This window comes from Chiloscyllium plagiosum, chromosome 31 (genome assembly GCF_004010195.1).
Source record: "Chiloscyllium plagiosum isolate BGI_BamShark_2017 chromosome 31, ASM401019v2, whole genome shotgun sequence".
NCBI classification, from domain to species: Eukaryota; Metazoa; Chordata; class Chondrichthyes; order Orectolobiformes; family Hemiscylliidae; genus Chiloscyllium; species Chiloscyllium plagiosum.
In genome coordinates this window covers 15,378,538-15,392,679 of record NC_057740.1, presented here as the reverse complement: position 1 = coordinate 15,392,679, position 14,142 = coordinate 15,378,538, and the positions used below count along the sequence as shown (strand labels likewise).

At 38.6% G+C, this 14,142-nt stretch overlaps 1 protein-coding gene across 2 annotated transcripts in view; it reads left to right on the top strand.

Moving 5' to 3' along the window:
* Positions 1–14,142, top strand: part of arid3a (AT rich interactive domain 3A (BRIGHT-like)) — a 96,450-nt gene that overhangs the window by 47,600 nt on the left and 34,708 nt on the right. For both annotated transcript variants that reach the window (XM_043721025.1, XM_043721024.1), the window contains exon 2: positions 9,930–10,002. In XM_043721025.1, the coding sequence (XP_043576960.1) occupies positions 9,930–10,002 (73 nt within the window). The remainder of the gene's footprint in view (positions 1–9,929; positions 10,003–14,142) is intronic.

Below are 14,142 nucleotides of genomic sequence, written 5' to 3'. Positions count from 1 at the left end.
TTGTTATACACTAGCTATCAACCATTGAAAACTTGGAAAGAGAAAAGAGAAATCCAATTGCTACTCTTTTTTTTTTGGTTTCTTATTATTGAAGACAGCACAAATTATTCTATCCTGATGAAGGGCTCTTGCCCAAAATGACTCTCCTATACACTCCCCCACCGACACACTCATTCTCCTACACACGCCCACACCGATTCTCCTGCTCCTCGGATGCTGCCTGACCTGCTGTGCTTTTTCAGCACCACACTCTCTATTTTGATCTCCAGCATCTGCAGTCCTCACTTTCTCCATAAATTATTCTATGTTATGTGAGTTTAATGGTTGTAGCAGATCACTGACAAAGGTACTTGCAGGGGAGGTAGAGATCACGTCATAACGGCAAGCTAGCCAGATGCAGCCCCAATTGCATATCTTGGTAAACTGAAGGTAACATTGGGTGAAATGTTCCCAGGACCTGAATGACATGGATGACAGTGAGAAATCTGGGAGAATCTCATCAGAGCTCAAGCAGTACCTTTCCTGACATCGAGAGCAACAAGTCAAATTTTCCAATTGAGCTTTTTTCTTTCTTTCTTCATGGGAATCAGCCATCGCTAGCTGGGCCAGCATTTATTACTTGTCTTTAGTTGTCCCCTTGAGAAGGTGGGGGTGAGTTTCTTGAACAGCTGCAGTTGACCCACAATGCCTTTTGGGAGGGAAATCCAGAATTTTGACCCAGTGACCGTGAAGGAATGGTGATATATTTCCAGGTCAGGATGGTGGCTGGATTGGAAGAGAATCTGCAGGTGGTGGTGTTCCCATTTGTCTGCTGCCCTTGAGCTTCGAGATGGAAGCAGTTGTGGGTTTGGAAGCACCTGTCACAGGATCTTTGAATTTCTGCAGTGCACCTTGTAGATGGTACACACTGCTGCAGCTGGGTGTTAGTGGTGGAAGGAGTGGACGCTTGTGGACGTGGTGCCAATCAAGTGCACTCGGGTGCAGAAACATGAACCGGTATTGATATTTGGCCCTCAGTCCCACTTACAGAACAAAGGCTTTTAGCTCTCAAAGCTCAAAATGCTAAAATCAATGTGGGTTAATATTTGAATTACCATATATTGTTAAATAATGTAAAAGTTGACCCCCTATTTTTGGCCAAAAAATCTGAAATTTTCCATTTAACTTCACAGATAACAGATCAACATTTGTGAGTCAAGGTATTATCCTGTACATATTCATTTCCTCATTGCAATGTTTAAGTTTTTCATGCTATTATGTGATTTGACTGTACAATTCACACCAATTTGGTGTGAAAGGGTCAGGTGACCTGCTGAAATAGTAATATACCTAGTTGTGGTTTTGAAATTTCCTCATTTTGTGTAAAAATACTCTCCAGAAAATACAAAAAATATACAGCCGTGTTTAAACCGAAAGTTATTCAAGTTGCAGAGAAGACAAATAACTGTGTAGAAGCAAGAGAATTTTGAGTTTCAGAGAACCTTGAGAGACTAGAAAGATATCAAACCATCTTCGGACAACACTAAAACGAAAGTGTGCCAACAGAGGTAAACCTAGCAAGTAGCCACATTGGGGGAAAACAGTTGCTGAGTGGGAACTTGAAAATCATCTTCAAAATGACATATTTTCAAATCATTCAAGAAATGTGGAATTTTGAATGCACTTGATGATACAGAGCATGATTATCTGTGGGATGACATGGATGAAGGAAAAGAAGCGGACGATATGCTATCACTAACAATGGGTGAAGAGGATCCGTATGCTGATATCATTCATTCCGATGATTATGAAGCTTTATTTGGTGCTAAAATGTTGAACAGTGTGATTTTGCAGGATTTTAATCAACTTTTGCATTTGGTGTGTTTAATTTAAGATGTACCAGTAATTGTGATTTAAATCTGTATGATATTTCAACTTCACTTTCTGTATGTATAAATAAAAGATTACTATTGGTAATTCATTTTTTGTTTCATTGTCTTTATCTGGTATTTATCGTAATTTGTTTTTTTTTCCTTTTCAGTTTGAGATCAGTTGGACTTCTGCTGATGATAATGTATGAATTTTGATGGGCACGACTTTCAGCCTCTCAAAAATAGTATCCATGTAATAGTAGACCCCATAAATTTAACCTTAAAAAGTAATCTAAAAATTTTGACTGTTACCCGAGTATATGCAGTAAGTGCCAAAAATGCACCATTTCTGCATTGCCAGCATTGAAAAATTTAGTATCATTACTAAGGGCCAAAACAATGTAAGGAAGAAGTTTACGTCAGTATCTTCCTTCAATCTCATGGGTTTGGATTCAGAGGAATATTTCAATCTTCTTGATTATCCTGGGCCTGGTGAAGGGTAACCATTTCTAAAATTAAGTAGATCACATAAGATATTTTCAGAACTTAGTCCATGCATTAACTTAGTGTGTGTTGGGTTAAAATGTTCCCATTGCTGAAAGAATTGAGAAGCATAATGTATTTATTTCAGGTAATTGACAAAAAAGCAATGGCAACATGTAGAAAGTATTTCATGCATCAAATGGTCAGGATCCGGAATGCGTTGCCTGACCGTGTGGCGAGGTAGGTTCAAATAAGGCATTCAAGACTACAATGGATTATTTTCTGGAAAGCAAAATTTCCAAGGTGACGTCAAGAAGGAGGACAAATGGAACTACGTAGGTGTTTTTGAGAGATTTTTGACACATTTGCTGATTGGCCTCCTTATTTGCAGTGACCACTGTGGTTTTAATGATAACCGGTTCAATGATGCAAATGATGTTGTTCAAATATTAATCTGCAATTGTAGCCACCCAGTTGTTATAACTGAATGTTAAATACTTACCACAGTGTCTGTGTTTTAAAGTCTGGGTTCCCCAGAGCCATAGTTCCACTTCTGAATCTCCCAGTTTATTATTGCTCAGGTTCAGAAATGTTAATGACTGATTTGTAGTGAGAGCACAGACAAGATCCTGTGCACCAATCCATGAGACCAATATTTGTTTGATAGACAGATGTCAGAGATAGTTTCTTTACTCAGAGTTGTAGGGGCGTGGAATGCACTGCCCGCAGCAGTAGTAGGCTCGCCAATTTTAAAGGTATTTAAATGGTAATTGGATAGACATATGGGTGAAAATGGAATTGTGTAGGGTAGATGGGCTTCAGTTTGGTTTCTCAGGTCTGCGCAACATCGAGGGCCAAAGAACCTGTACTATGCAGTAATGTAATGTTCTATGCTTAGAGTCAGAAAGAGAAAGGAAAAAATAATGGGAATTAGTGAAGCAAGTGTGAAATTTGACATGAGCACCCTGATACTAATAAAAATGTTCATTTTGGATGGCAGAACAAAAAAAAATTATTTAAATAGGGAAAAAACAGCAAAAAGTTGCAACAAAAATGGACTTGGGAATACCTGTACGTGAAACATAAGCACAGCAGGTAATCAGGAAGGCTAACAGAATTTTGGCCCTTTTAAGAAATTTGGAGTATAAGAGTAGGGAAGTTTTATTGCAAATGGTCAAAGTGCTTGTGAGATCACATTTGGACTATTGTAAGCAGCTTTGCTCCCCTTATTTAAGGAAAGATTTCATTTCATTTGGAGGCTGTTCAGACAAGGTGTACTAAAATGATCTACGGTATCCAGGGTTTGTATTATGAACCAAGTTTAAGTAGGTTGGGACACTATTCATTGGGGTTTAAAAGAATAAGAGATGATCTAATTGAAATATATAGGATTCTAAAGGAGCTTGACAGGGTGTTTATCCTCTTGGGAGAGTCTAGGAGCATAGAACAAAGTCTTAGAATAAAGGAGCACCAATTTAAGATTGAGATGAGTAGGAATTTCCTCTTTGAGGGTTGAGAGACTTTAAAATTCCTTGCCTTACAGACCTGTGAGATGAAGGGCTTTTGCCCGAAACATCGATTTTCCTGTTCCTCGGATGCTGGCTGAACTGCTGTGCTTTTCCAGCACCACTCTAATCTAAACTCTGGTTTCCAGCATCTGCAGTCATTGTTTTTACCACAGAGATGTGAGGGCAGAGTCCTTGCATCTATTTGAGGATGAGATAGATTCTTTATCAGACGGGGAATTGAGGATTACAGAAAGAGGCAGAAAAGTGGAAATGAGGATTGTCAGATCAGCCATGATCCTATTGAATGGCAGAGGAGTCTTGAGGAGCCAAATGGCCTGCTCCTGTTCTATTTCTAGTGGACTTGTATCGTAATAATAATTTACAATGTGGCACAATCTATAGGAAAACTAACAGTAATGACGTACAGTTATTTTAATATGGAATATTTAAAATTTTGTTTTAATTACATGAATATTATGGTATTTATGAACACTACTGATGTAGTATTGATTAATTTCTTTAACATAGATATTAGCAATAATGTACAAAGTGATTATTGATGACACTTCTGATAAACATTATAATGTACAGTGTTTATACCATTATTACTTCTGTTAATTATTTTTTTTTTTCTAATTACACTATCACTGTTACAAACAGCATGCACCTTTATTAATGAAAGCCATTACTGACACTGAAAATAATGTACAGCGTTATTAATGATATGATTACTGAGACTTGACATCACATATAGTGTCAACTATCCAGTTCTTATAATCACAGTCACGCACATCTGGTACTTGCCTCAGTTTCTGTGTTTTACAGTTCAGGCTTCCCAGAGCCACAGTTGTTTCACTCCCAGACCTCAATTTATTATCACTTATGTTCATATCCAACACTGACCAATATGCAGTAAGAGCAGAAATGTCCTGAATCCCAGAATCTGAGAGATTGACATTATTCAGGCTAGGAATTGGGTCAGACAAGAGAAATAATGGACAGCAGAAATTGAACCATGTTTAAATTCAATATGGACAAGAATACTGCAGATATCAATGATAATGTACAATGTTTATAAAGGACAGTGTTACTGATGGAATTAGTGTAGGGTATATCAGAGCCACAAACCGTAATTTCTCTCCTAAATCTCCCAGGCCCTTGTTCTGGAAACTAAACAAAAATAGTGAGAAACGCATTTAGCCCAAACAAAATTTATGCAAAATTTGTTTCTCCAATATTATGGAAACATGAAGTCAAATGAGAACTTCTTTTATGTAAAAATACAATTAAGAGGACAAATTGGAACTTTCTACTACACTTAATAAATGACAAAATAAAACCAATGCTCAATTACACATTACAGGAGGTATACCTCACCTGGTTTCATTTTCAATGGAAATTCAATTTCCCAAGTCAATGGAACAGATAAACAAGACCAAGTGGATTGGTTGTCAGTTCACTATCACTAGTCTTACGCTGTGGTGAAGTCTAATATCACTCAGAACCACAGAGATGCAATGGTGCAGAAAGAGGCCATTTGGCCCATCATGCCTGTGCTGGCTTGAAAATGAGCATCAATACCAGTGCTAATCTCCTGCTTTTCCCCCATACCATTGCCCAGTATTTTTATCCAAATGATCATCCAATGCCCTCTTGAATGTCTCAATTGATCCTGCCTCCTCCATACTCCTAGTTAGCGTATTCCAAATGCCAACTATTTGCTAAGTGAAAAATGCTGGCTTGGATCTTCTGCAAGCAACAATCTATGGACTGTCAACTGCTCAAACCTTTCCATACCCTGGTGTATTTAGTATTTCTTGTAGTATCTTTTGAGCCTGATGTCTTCAGAAGTGAGAAGTGTGGCATCCGTCAGACATCTTTGTTGTTATTTTGTATTTTCAAAGGAAACCGAAGAGACACCTTTTTGCACTAGCTACTTGTGTTTGTGTATGTGTCTGTGGGTGAATGAATGAATGAATAATTGGACTGCAACAGTTCAAAAAGGCAGAACACTAAAAACTTCTTGAAGGCAGTTAGGAATGGGCAATAAATCTTGGTCTAGTTAGTAAAGCCCACATCCTGTGAATGAATTCAGAAAAGGGAAAGGTGGGCACATGGGTGAGACGAGTGGCAGCTTTGGTAATATGATGGATGTGGAGATGCAGGTTCCTGAGGTAAGTCATAGCTAGTCAGGAGATGGTCAGTTCAAAGGCTAGTCAAGTCTGGCAAAGGGGTGCAGTCAGATTGAGGATTAGTTCTTTTGTTTTGGGTGTAGGCCCCATTATCTAGAAGTTCGTTCATGTTTTCGTCCATGCTGGTCTTCCTCTAACTGGTGCAAAGCTCAGTAAAACTGGGGAGAATAAAATAATCAATGCTTGGGATCTTCCCTGACGGGACTCATCACTCCCTATTCCTGTTAGCTTCCCTCAGTCATTTTAGTCGTGATTTGTTTCAGCACATTGACACGTTCCTGCTGGAATTCCTCTGATAAACAATGGCTCTGCTCTGGGAATGAATAACATCACACTTCCTGCTGCTAACCTGAGTGCGGGGATGCTCTTTTGTGTGGGTGCTAGTTGTAGGCACTGGGGCATGCCCACTTAAACAGTGTTGGTGTAAGAACCGCTGAGTCCTGGTTATGCTGCCTTTCTGCATTTGTCTTTGTTCCAATCTTATTCAGCTACCTTGCTGGTACTGTGATGACTGTCTTTGCACCATTCCCATTGATCAGCTCTGTGGAATAACTTCATCACTTTTGTTTCAAGTTTACACCAATGCTTTTTATCCAATGGACCTTTTTTTGCTACTTTTCTCCTGTCTTCAATTTCTCTGATAGTGGTTCATGTATAAGCTCACAGACTTCGGCACCTATTATGTTCCTCACCCAATGCCCATTCCTTTGTCCTATTGATACTACTGTCCATGACAGTGCTTCAGAAATATTCTCAGCCCCTTACTTACTCTTTTTGGTATAGTCGACAGAGTGATGAGCATTATCCAAGATTACAAAGGGATCTTGATCAATTGGAACAATGAGGAGTGGCAGATGGAGTTTATTGCATTTTGGTAAAATAAAGAAGAGCAGGGCTTATACAGTTAATCATTGGGCTCTGAATGGTGTTGCTGGGCAGACAACTCTGGTTTAGGCACATAATTTGGAAATTGTGTCACAGGTGGACAGTGTTGAAGAAAGTGTTTAGCATGTTTGTTTTCATTGCTCAGACCATTGAGTGTAGGAGTTGGCATGTTATGTTATGTTCTCGCAACATTCCAGAAGACATGCTGTGCCCGAAAAAAGACCAGTTTATTCCTAGTGTTTGTTTTCTGTCTAACATCCTGCCCATCTCTGACCCAATCCCATATGCTTTGATTTTACAAACTAATCTCTTCTGTGGGCCCTTAGCGAAAGCCTTTTGAAAGTCCCAGTAAACACATCCAGTTATGTTCTAGTTATTATATATTGGTTATGAAGAAGGGCTTATGCGCGAAATGTCGATTCTCCTGCTCCTTGGATGCTGCCTGACCAGCAACACATTTTTCAGCTCTGATCTCCAGCATCTGCAGTCCTCACTTTCTCCTAAACCCTGTGATCCCCAACATTCTTGGCGTGATTCTTCTGTTCCCCTTTGTGAAGACAGAACCAAAATATGCAATTAGTTGATCTTTTGTTCTCCATTATAATTGCTCCTGTTTTAAGACTCTAAGAGGCCTACATTTGTCTTAACTAATTTTCATTTTTATTATTAGAACACTCAGTTATTTTTAAATTATTTTTATATTTATAATTTTTGGTATTGAGCTGAGTTAAACCTTTGAGCTATGGGCAGCAACTTAGTTTTTTTAAGAACAAACAAGCTGATATCTGTTTGAGGCCAGGCCTGAAAGTTAATTGGACATTGATTCTTGTTAAAAGTGTTCTTTTGATCCTTCGGCTCGTGTGAGGTATTATGACCAAAGAAATGGTAGATGTTTGAATGGTACCAGGAACCTCAGATCGAGAGAGAGAGCCAACTAGTCTAACTGGGGGAAATCAAAGTTTGAGCTGATATTTGAACTCCATTTCAGGAAGAAAGATTGTGCCTGTGCCCGAAGATTTGATTGCTCCCTGCGTTGTTGTACCATTGTCAAATTATTGAAAGTTCAGGTAATAAAACCTCAGTTATAAGAATTAAATGAATAATCCTCAAAACCTACTGGAGGCTACCTGCATACATTGGTGTCTTCATGAACCAAACAAGATACAATCCCCTGTGGCTGTAATGTTATGGATCGTGGAGTTTGCTTAAGTAAACTAGCCAGTCACTCCTGTATTCTTTCTTCCTTTTGATTTATCTCAACTGTGTTTATTTGTCTGTCTTTGAAATTGGGGTCGAGAATCGAAGAAGATTGGGCTTAAATCCTAGACATTAATTAGATTACCTTGTGGTGTAACTTCGTTCTGCTAAAGCTATTGTATTTTTCCAGCAACCGTTTTTTAAACTAGCACCTTAACAATCAGTGCTCTTGCTAAACTGGCAAGAATTATATGTCTCAAATGCCTCAGGTTATTGTGATGTCTGAGTATTTATTTTGTAAACAAAGTATATCAGTGATGTGTATATCCCCTGCACTGTGTATTTTTATATCAAGTTTGATTAGATTCCCTATAGTGTGGAAACAGGCCCTTTGGCCCAACCAGTCCATACTGACCCTCTGAAGAGCAACCCACCCACGCCCATTTCCCTCTGACTAATGCACCTAACACTATGAGCAATTTAGCATGGCCAATTCACCTGACCTGCACGTCGTTTGGATTGTGGGAGGAAACCAGAGCACCCGGAGGAGACCCACGCAGACACAGGTAGAATGTGCAAACTCCACACAGACAGTTGCCCGAGGCTGGAATCAAACCTGGGATCATGGTGCTGTGAGGCAACAGTGCTAACCACCGTGCAGCTCTACGTTTGGGAGATGTGTTGATGTTTTACATAATTTTTTAAGGGATGTTGATGTCTCTTATCTGTGTCACTGATGTTACTCTATCTCTGTGAATACCGCTTTATCTCTGGCCCTGGTAATGACACATTTATATGACTTGTCCAGTTCTGTTTCTAGTAGCCCTGTGATGTTGATATTGCCATTGAACGTGAAGAGGTGATGGTTAGAATTGCTCTCTTGTTGGAGATGACCATTGCCAGGCACTTACTTAGTGTGAATGTTATTTGCCTTTTATCAGCCCTTGCCTAGATATTGTCCCATTAGACAGGGACTGTCTCAGAATTTGAGGAGTTGCAAAAGGTGCTAAACATCATGCAAGTATTCGTGAAAATCCCCACTTCTGACCTTAATGATTGGAGGATAGCCATTGATTATATGTCTGAAAACATCTGGGCACAGGATACAATCCTGAGGAATTCTTGTAGTGATGCCCTGGAATGGAGATGATTGACCTCCAGCAGCCATGGTCGAAGCTTTATCCTGTCACAATGGATGAAGGTGCTGTCACAAATTGTGAAGAGTTGTCTGATTCTATTTTTAAAATGTAGATTGTATAATTTGGGAAAAAGGCAAAGAAAACAATTAGTTTAAATAATTGTTGTTGATCTGGTGCCAATGCAAAGCACAATGGTGGAACAGCTCCTGGCTTGTTACTTATTTGTTTCTGGTTTACTGTCCAGAGCAAGGGAATATAATTGCTATTAAAAATCAGTATTCATGGGACGTATATAAAAATTGTGTTCTTTATTTGTTCAGTGTATTTGCAAGTTACTTGCTGTTGCTTGATGAGCGCTTTTTTGAAGTGGCTAGCCAAGAACAATGAATGTATTTTTTTTTAAATGTCCAGATGCACGCTCAAGGCTATCTTTACTCAACCTACTAGGACAAGATTTGGAAGTGTTGCTGTTGACCTGGGGTGTACAAAGTTAAAAATCACACAACACCAGGTTAATGTCCAACAGGCGTATTTGGAAGCACTAGCTTTCGAAGTGTTGCTCCTTCATCAGGTGGTTGTGGAGTGGTGTGTGATTTTTTACTGGGACATGGATGACATATTTGTGGTTTCCTGTTTGTGTGCCATTATCAAGAACTGTATTGTTTTTTTTTCCAGCTCTATGAGCTAGACAATGATCCAAGAAGGAAAGAATTTTTGGATGACCTTTTCAGTTTCATGCAGAAGCGAGGTAAAGGTGTCATTTTTCTGTTTTCTCTCTCACTTTCCTAAAGGCACTGATTCCTGATTGTTTCAAATCTGCTAATAACTTCTGTTCTTTCTCTGTGGGAGCCCACCTAGTTAGCAATGGCTAATTAATTGTGATTGGATGGGCTGGTGATGAGAGAGGAAAAAACTGATTGATTGTATCCTTGTGCAGAGTACATGAATGAACTTTCTGCATTTTTCTCTGCATCTGAGACAAATGACAATTCTTGCTGCCTTTTGCTATCCTCACTTAAGGTCTGTGAAGCTAAGGCCAATTGTAGCACCAAACCACAGTCATGGATGAAATTGAATCACACCCAAGTTATGGATTGAACCAAGATGTCAGTTTTAAGCAGTTTTCTCTGTAATTAGATAATGTCTTGAAACTATTGACATTTGAAACATTTATCTTAAAGCTTATATGATGTGCTGCATACAGTGCTTATTTTTGTATGTTTAATTGGGTGATAAATATTCCCAAGTATTATTGTTTTGTTCCATTTTGTAACGAGGAGTTATCCTAAGAATAACTGGCTAATGCAAATAATTTATGTAATCTAGTTGTAGTAGAATAGAACATAGAACATTACAGCACAGTACAGGCCCTTTGGCCCTCGATGTTGCGTCGACCTGTCATACCAATCTGAAGCCCATCTAACCTACACTATTCCATGTACGTCCATATGCTTGTCCAATGACGACTTAAATGCACTTAAACTTGGCGAATCTACTACTGTTACAGGCAAAGCATTCCATACCCTTACTACTCTCTGAGTAAAGAAACTACCTCTGACATCTGTCCTATATCTATCACCTCTCAATTTAAAGCTAAGCCCCCTCATGCTCGCTGTCACCATACTTGGAAAAGGGCTCTCCCTGTCCACCCTATCTAATCCTCTAATTATCTTATATGTCTCTATTAAGTCACCTCTCCAACGAAAACACCTCAAGTCCCTCAGCCTTTCCTCGTAAGACCTTCCCTCCATACCAGGCAACATCCTAGTAAATCTCCCCTGCACCCTTTCCAAAGCTTCCGCATCCTTCTTATGTGGTGACCAGACCTCCAAGTGCGGCCGCACCAGAATTTTAGTACAGCTGTAGCATATCCTCATGGTTCCGGAACTCGATCCCTCTATTAATAAAAGCTAAAACACTGTATGCCTTCTTAACGACCCTGTCAACCTGGGTGGCAACTTTCAAGGATCTGTCTTCCTGGACACCAAGATCTCTCTGCTCATCTACACTACCAAGAATCTTACCATTAGCCCAATACTTTACATTCCGGTTACTCTGACCAAATTGAATCACCTTACACTTGTCCACATTAAACTCCATTTGCCACCTCTCAGCCCAGCTCTGCAGCTTATCTATTTTTTTTTGTTTTGAAAACAAACCCATAGTTAAGTATGTTTTATAACCAATCTGATGAAAATAAAAGGGCAATCAAACATTTATAAAGTAACCTTGTTCCAGTGATGTGACCCTTCCCTTTCAAGACTGAACATCCAGGACAAAAGTTGCTTTTAAGTTTTAATTTAAATTGGAGAAACCCCTTCAAATGTGAGCTAATTCCTGGTATTTACACAATTATTTTTTTTGTCTGGTGACAGATGGATTAAACTCAGTTTTACTTCATAACTACAGGTATGCTAGTGTGCCGCTGCACATGCATATAACCCCATGAACACCGAGAAAATACGTGGACATCAAATTTCTGAAATTCACATTAGAGCTGTTATATACAAGCTGCTATTCAAAAACAAACTCAGACCAAGTCTGGCAAAATATTAAACTACATTGAGTAGTCTGTTAAGTTAAAATTCTAGAATTTTACAGTTCCATTGTAAAATCCTGGTGAAGTTGAATTTGTTCTTTTGGTACTACATAATGCAACATTAACAGTTACTATCCTTTACCCTCAATTAGAAATATTTTCATAACCATTTTTTTGGCGCAAGTGTCTTCAGTGGGAAAATTCAAATTCAAAATCTGTTTGATGTTAAACTTTGCAGCAGTACTAATTTCATGACACATGAAACAACCTACTATAATCACACTTCTGCCAAAATTTATTTTTAACAGTTAGTATCTTACGATTTTTTTCCTGTTTGAAATTACCAAGTATATATTCTAGATCGACCTTCAACCAACAATAAATTTTGTTAGCAGTCTTCAATTGTTAATTCCAAAATGAATAGTGGGATATACTTTCAAGAGTCAGTGGAAATCAACATCTCTAAAGCTGAAGAATTTGTATTCTGCCTCCAAATTAAATAATAGTGGTCAATAGTTATCTTATAATTTGAATTCTCCTTATAGTTGGAATCAAACTATGCTTATTTCCTTGGAAAAGTTATTGTCAGATATGAAAATCTTGGATATTGTGACTTTAAATGTGTGATTGCTGGTGTCTCTGGTAAATTTGGGGTTTTAACTGTTTTGCCACAAAAACTGTAAAGTTTTTAAAACATAGACTAGAAATCCATGCACAAGTCTGAGGAAAAGTATTTGAAATGCAACAGCAAGTATGGAGAAAAACGCAACTGTTTATTTGAGGATTAGTATTGGATAAAATGATAAATTGAAGATCGCTCTTCATTGAAAATAAGTGGAGAATTTTCCTTTCATAATGTGTATTTTTTTCTGATAATATGGACATCATCATTCATAATTTGTGATTATTAAACATTTTACAAAGAGTTATTGTTCTTGATCAGTCCATTATATTCCTTTGGGAGTTTTGAATGAGCAAGAATTTGCCCAGTAGGATTAATTTTATTTGTTCAAGTAGCCTGACAACAGTAAATGCCTAGACTTATCCATGAAAATAACCTCTTGGTTGTGGGAGTAGACATGGCTTCATGCCAGTAATATTTAATGTCTTCAGAATAAGAGAGGAGGAAATGTGCAAGGCCTGTGATCTGTACTGCTTTATTAACATTTATAGAATAAGAAATGGTATTTTTATTTTCCTCTGTTATTGATATTTTAGATTTTCTTTTGCTAGACATTTTTATTCTGATGTGTAGTTGCATAAAGTAGCATTGGAGGTTGGAGTTGTACCTAGCCCAAAGGAATATGGTTACGATTTTTAGAGACCAATCATTGTTAGCCCAAGGAGATAGATGCAGGTGTTTCTCTGGATAGTTAGTGATCTAGGCAAACTGAAGTACAATTTTCTGTATTCTGACCATTCACCACTCTTTTAGATATTGAAGTAGTGCTTTCCTACATGCAGCAAGACCTTGTCACCTTGTTAGTGTTCAGACTTGAGCTAATAAGTGACGAGTAATATTCAGCATTGTGGTGGTTGTAGGGTGGGGTCATTGGAATGTCACCAGAAACCCATCTGGACCAGTCACACAAATACTGTGATTACAAGAGCAGATGCAGGGCTGGGAATTCTGCAACAAGGGAATCCTCTTGATTGTATTCTGCACCTTGACCAAGGGTTTTTCTATCATCTACTAAGTATAAGTCAGGAACATGATGGAATACTCTCCATTTGCCGCACACCCATGAAGCTGAATATTATCACAGGACAGAGCAACCTACTTGATTGACACCACTTAAAGATGCATTGACAACAAGATCCACTGCAGCAATTTGCCAGGTTTGTTTTCTAACAAACATTCTAAACCCATAATTTCAGTCTTCATTGTCAATATAGAAGTGCAGTATGGTTGCCATTACAAAAGAGAAAGTGCTAGAAAAGCTAAAAGGTCTTAAAATTGATAAATCTCCTGGCCCCGATGGGCTACATCCTAGAGTTCTGAGGGAGGTGGCTTTCAAAAGTCACTGGAGTCAGGGAAAGTCCCGGATGATTGGAAGATCGCTGTTGTGACCCCCATTGTTCAAGAAAGGATCAAGACAAAAGATGGAAAATTATAGGCCAATTAGCCTAACCTCGGTTGTTGGTAAAATTCTAGAATCCATCATTAAGGATGAGGTTTCTAAATTCTTGGAAGAGCAAGGTCGGATTAGAACAAGTCAACATGGATTTAGTAAGGGGAGGTCGTGCCTGACAAACCTGTTGGAATTCTTTGAAGAGGTGACAAGTCGGTTAGACCGGGGAAACCCAGTGGATGTGGTCTATCTAGACTTCCAAAAGGCCTTTGATAAG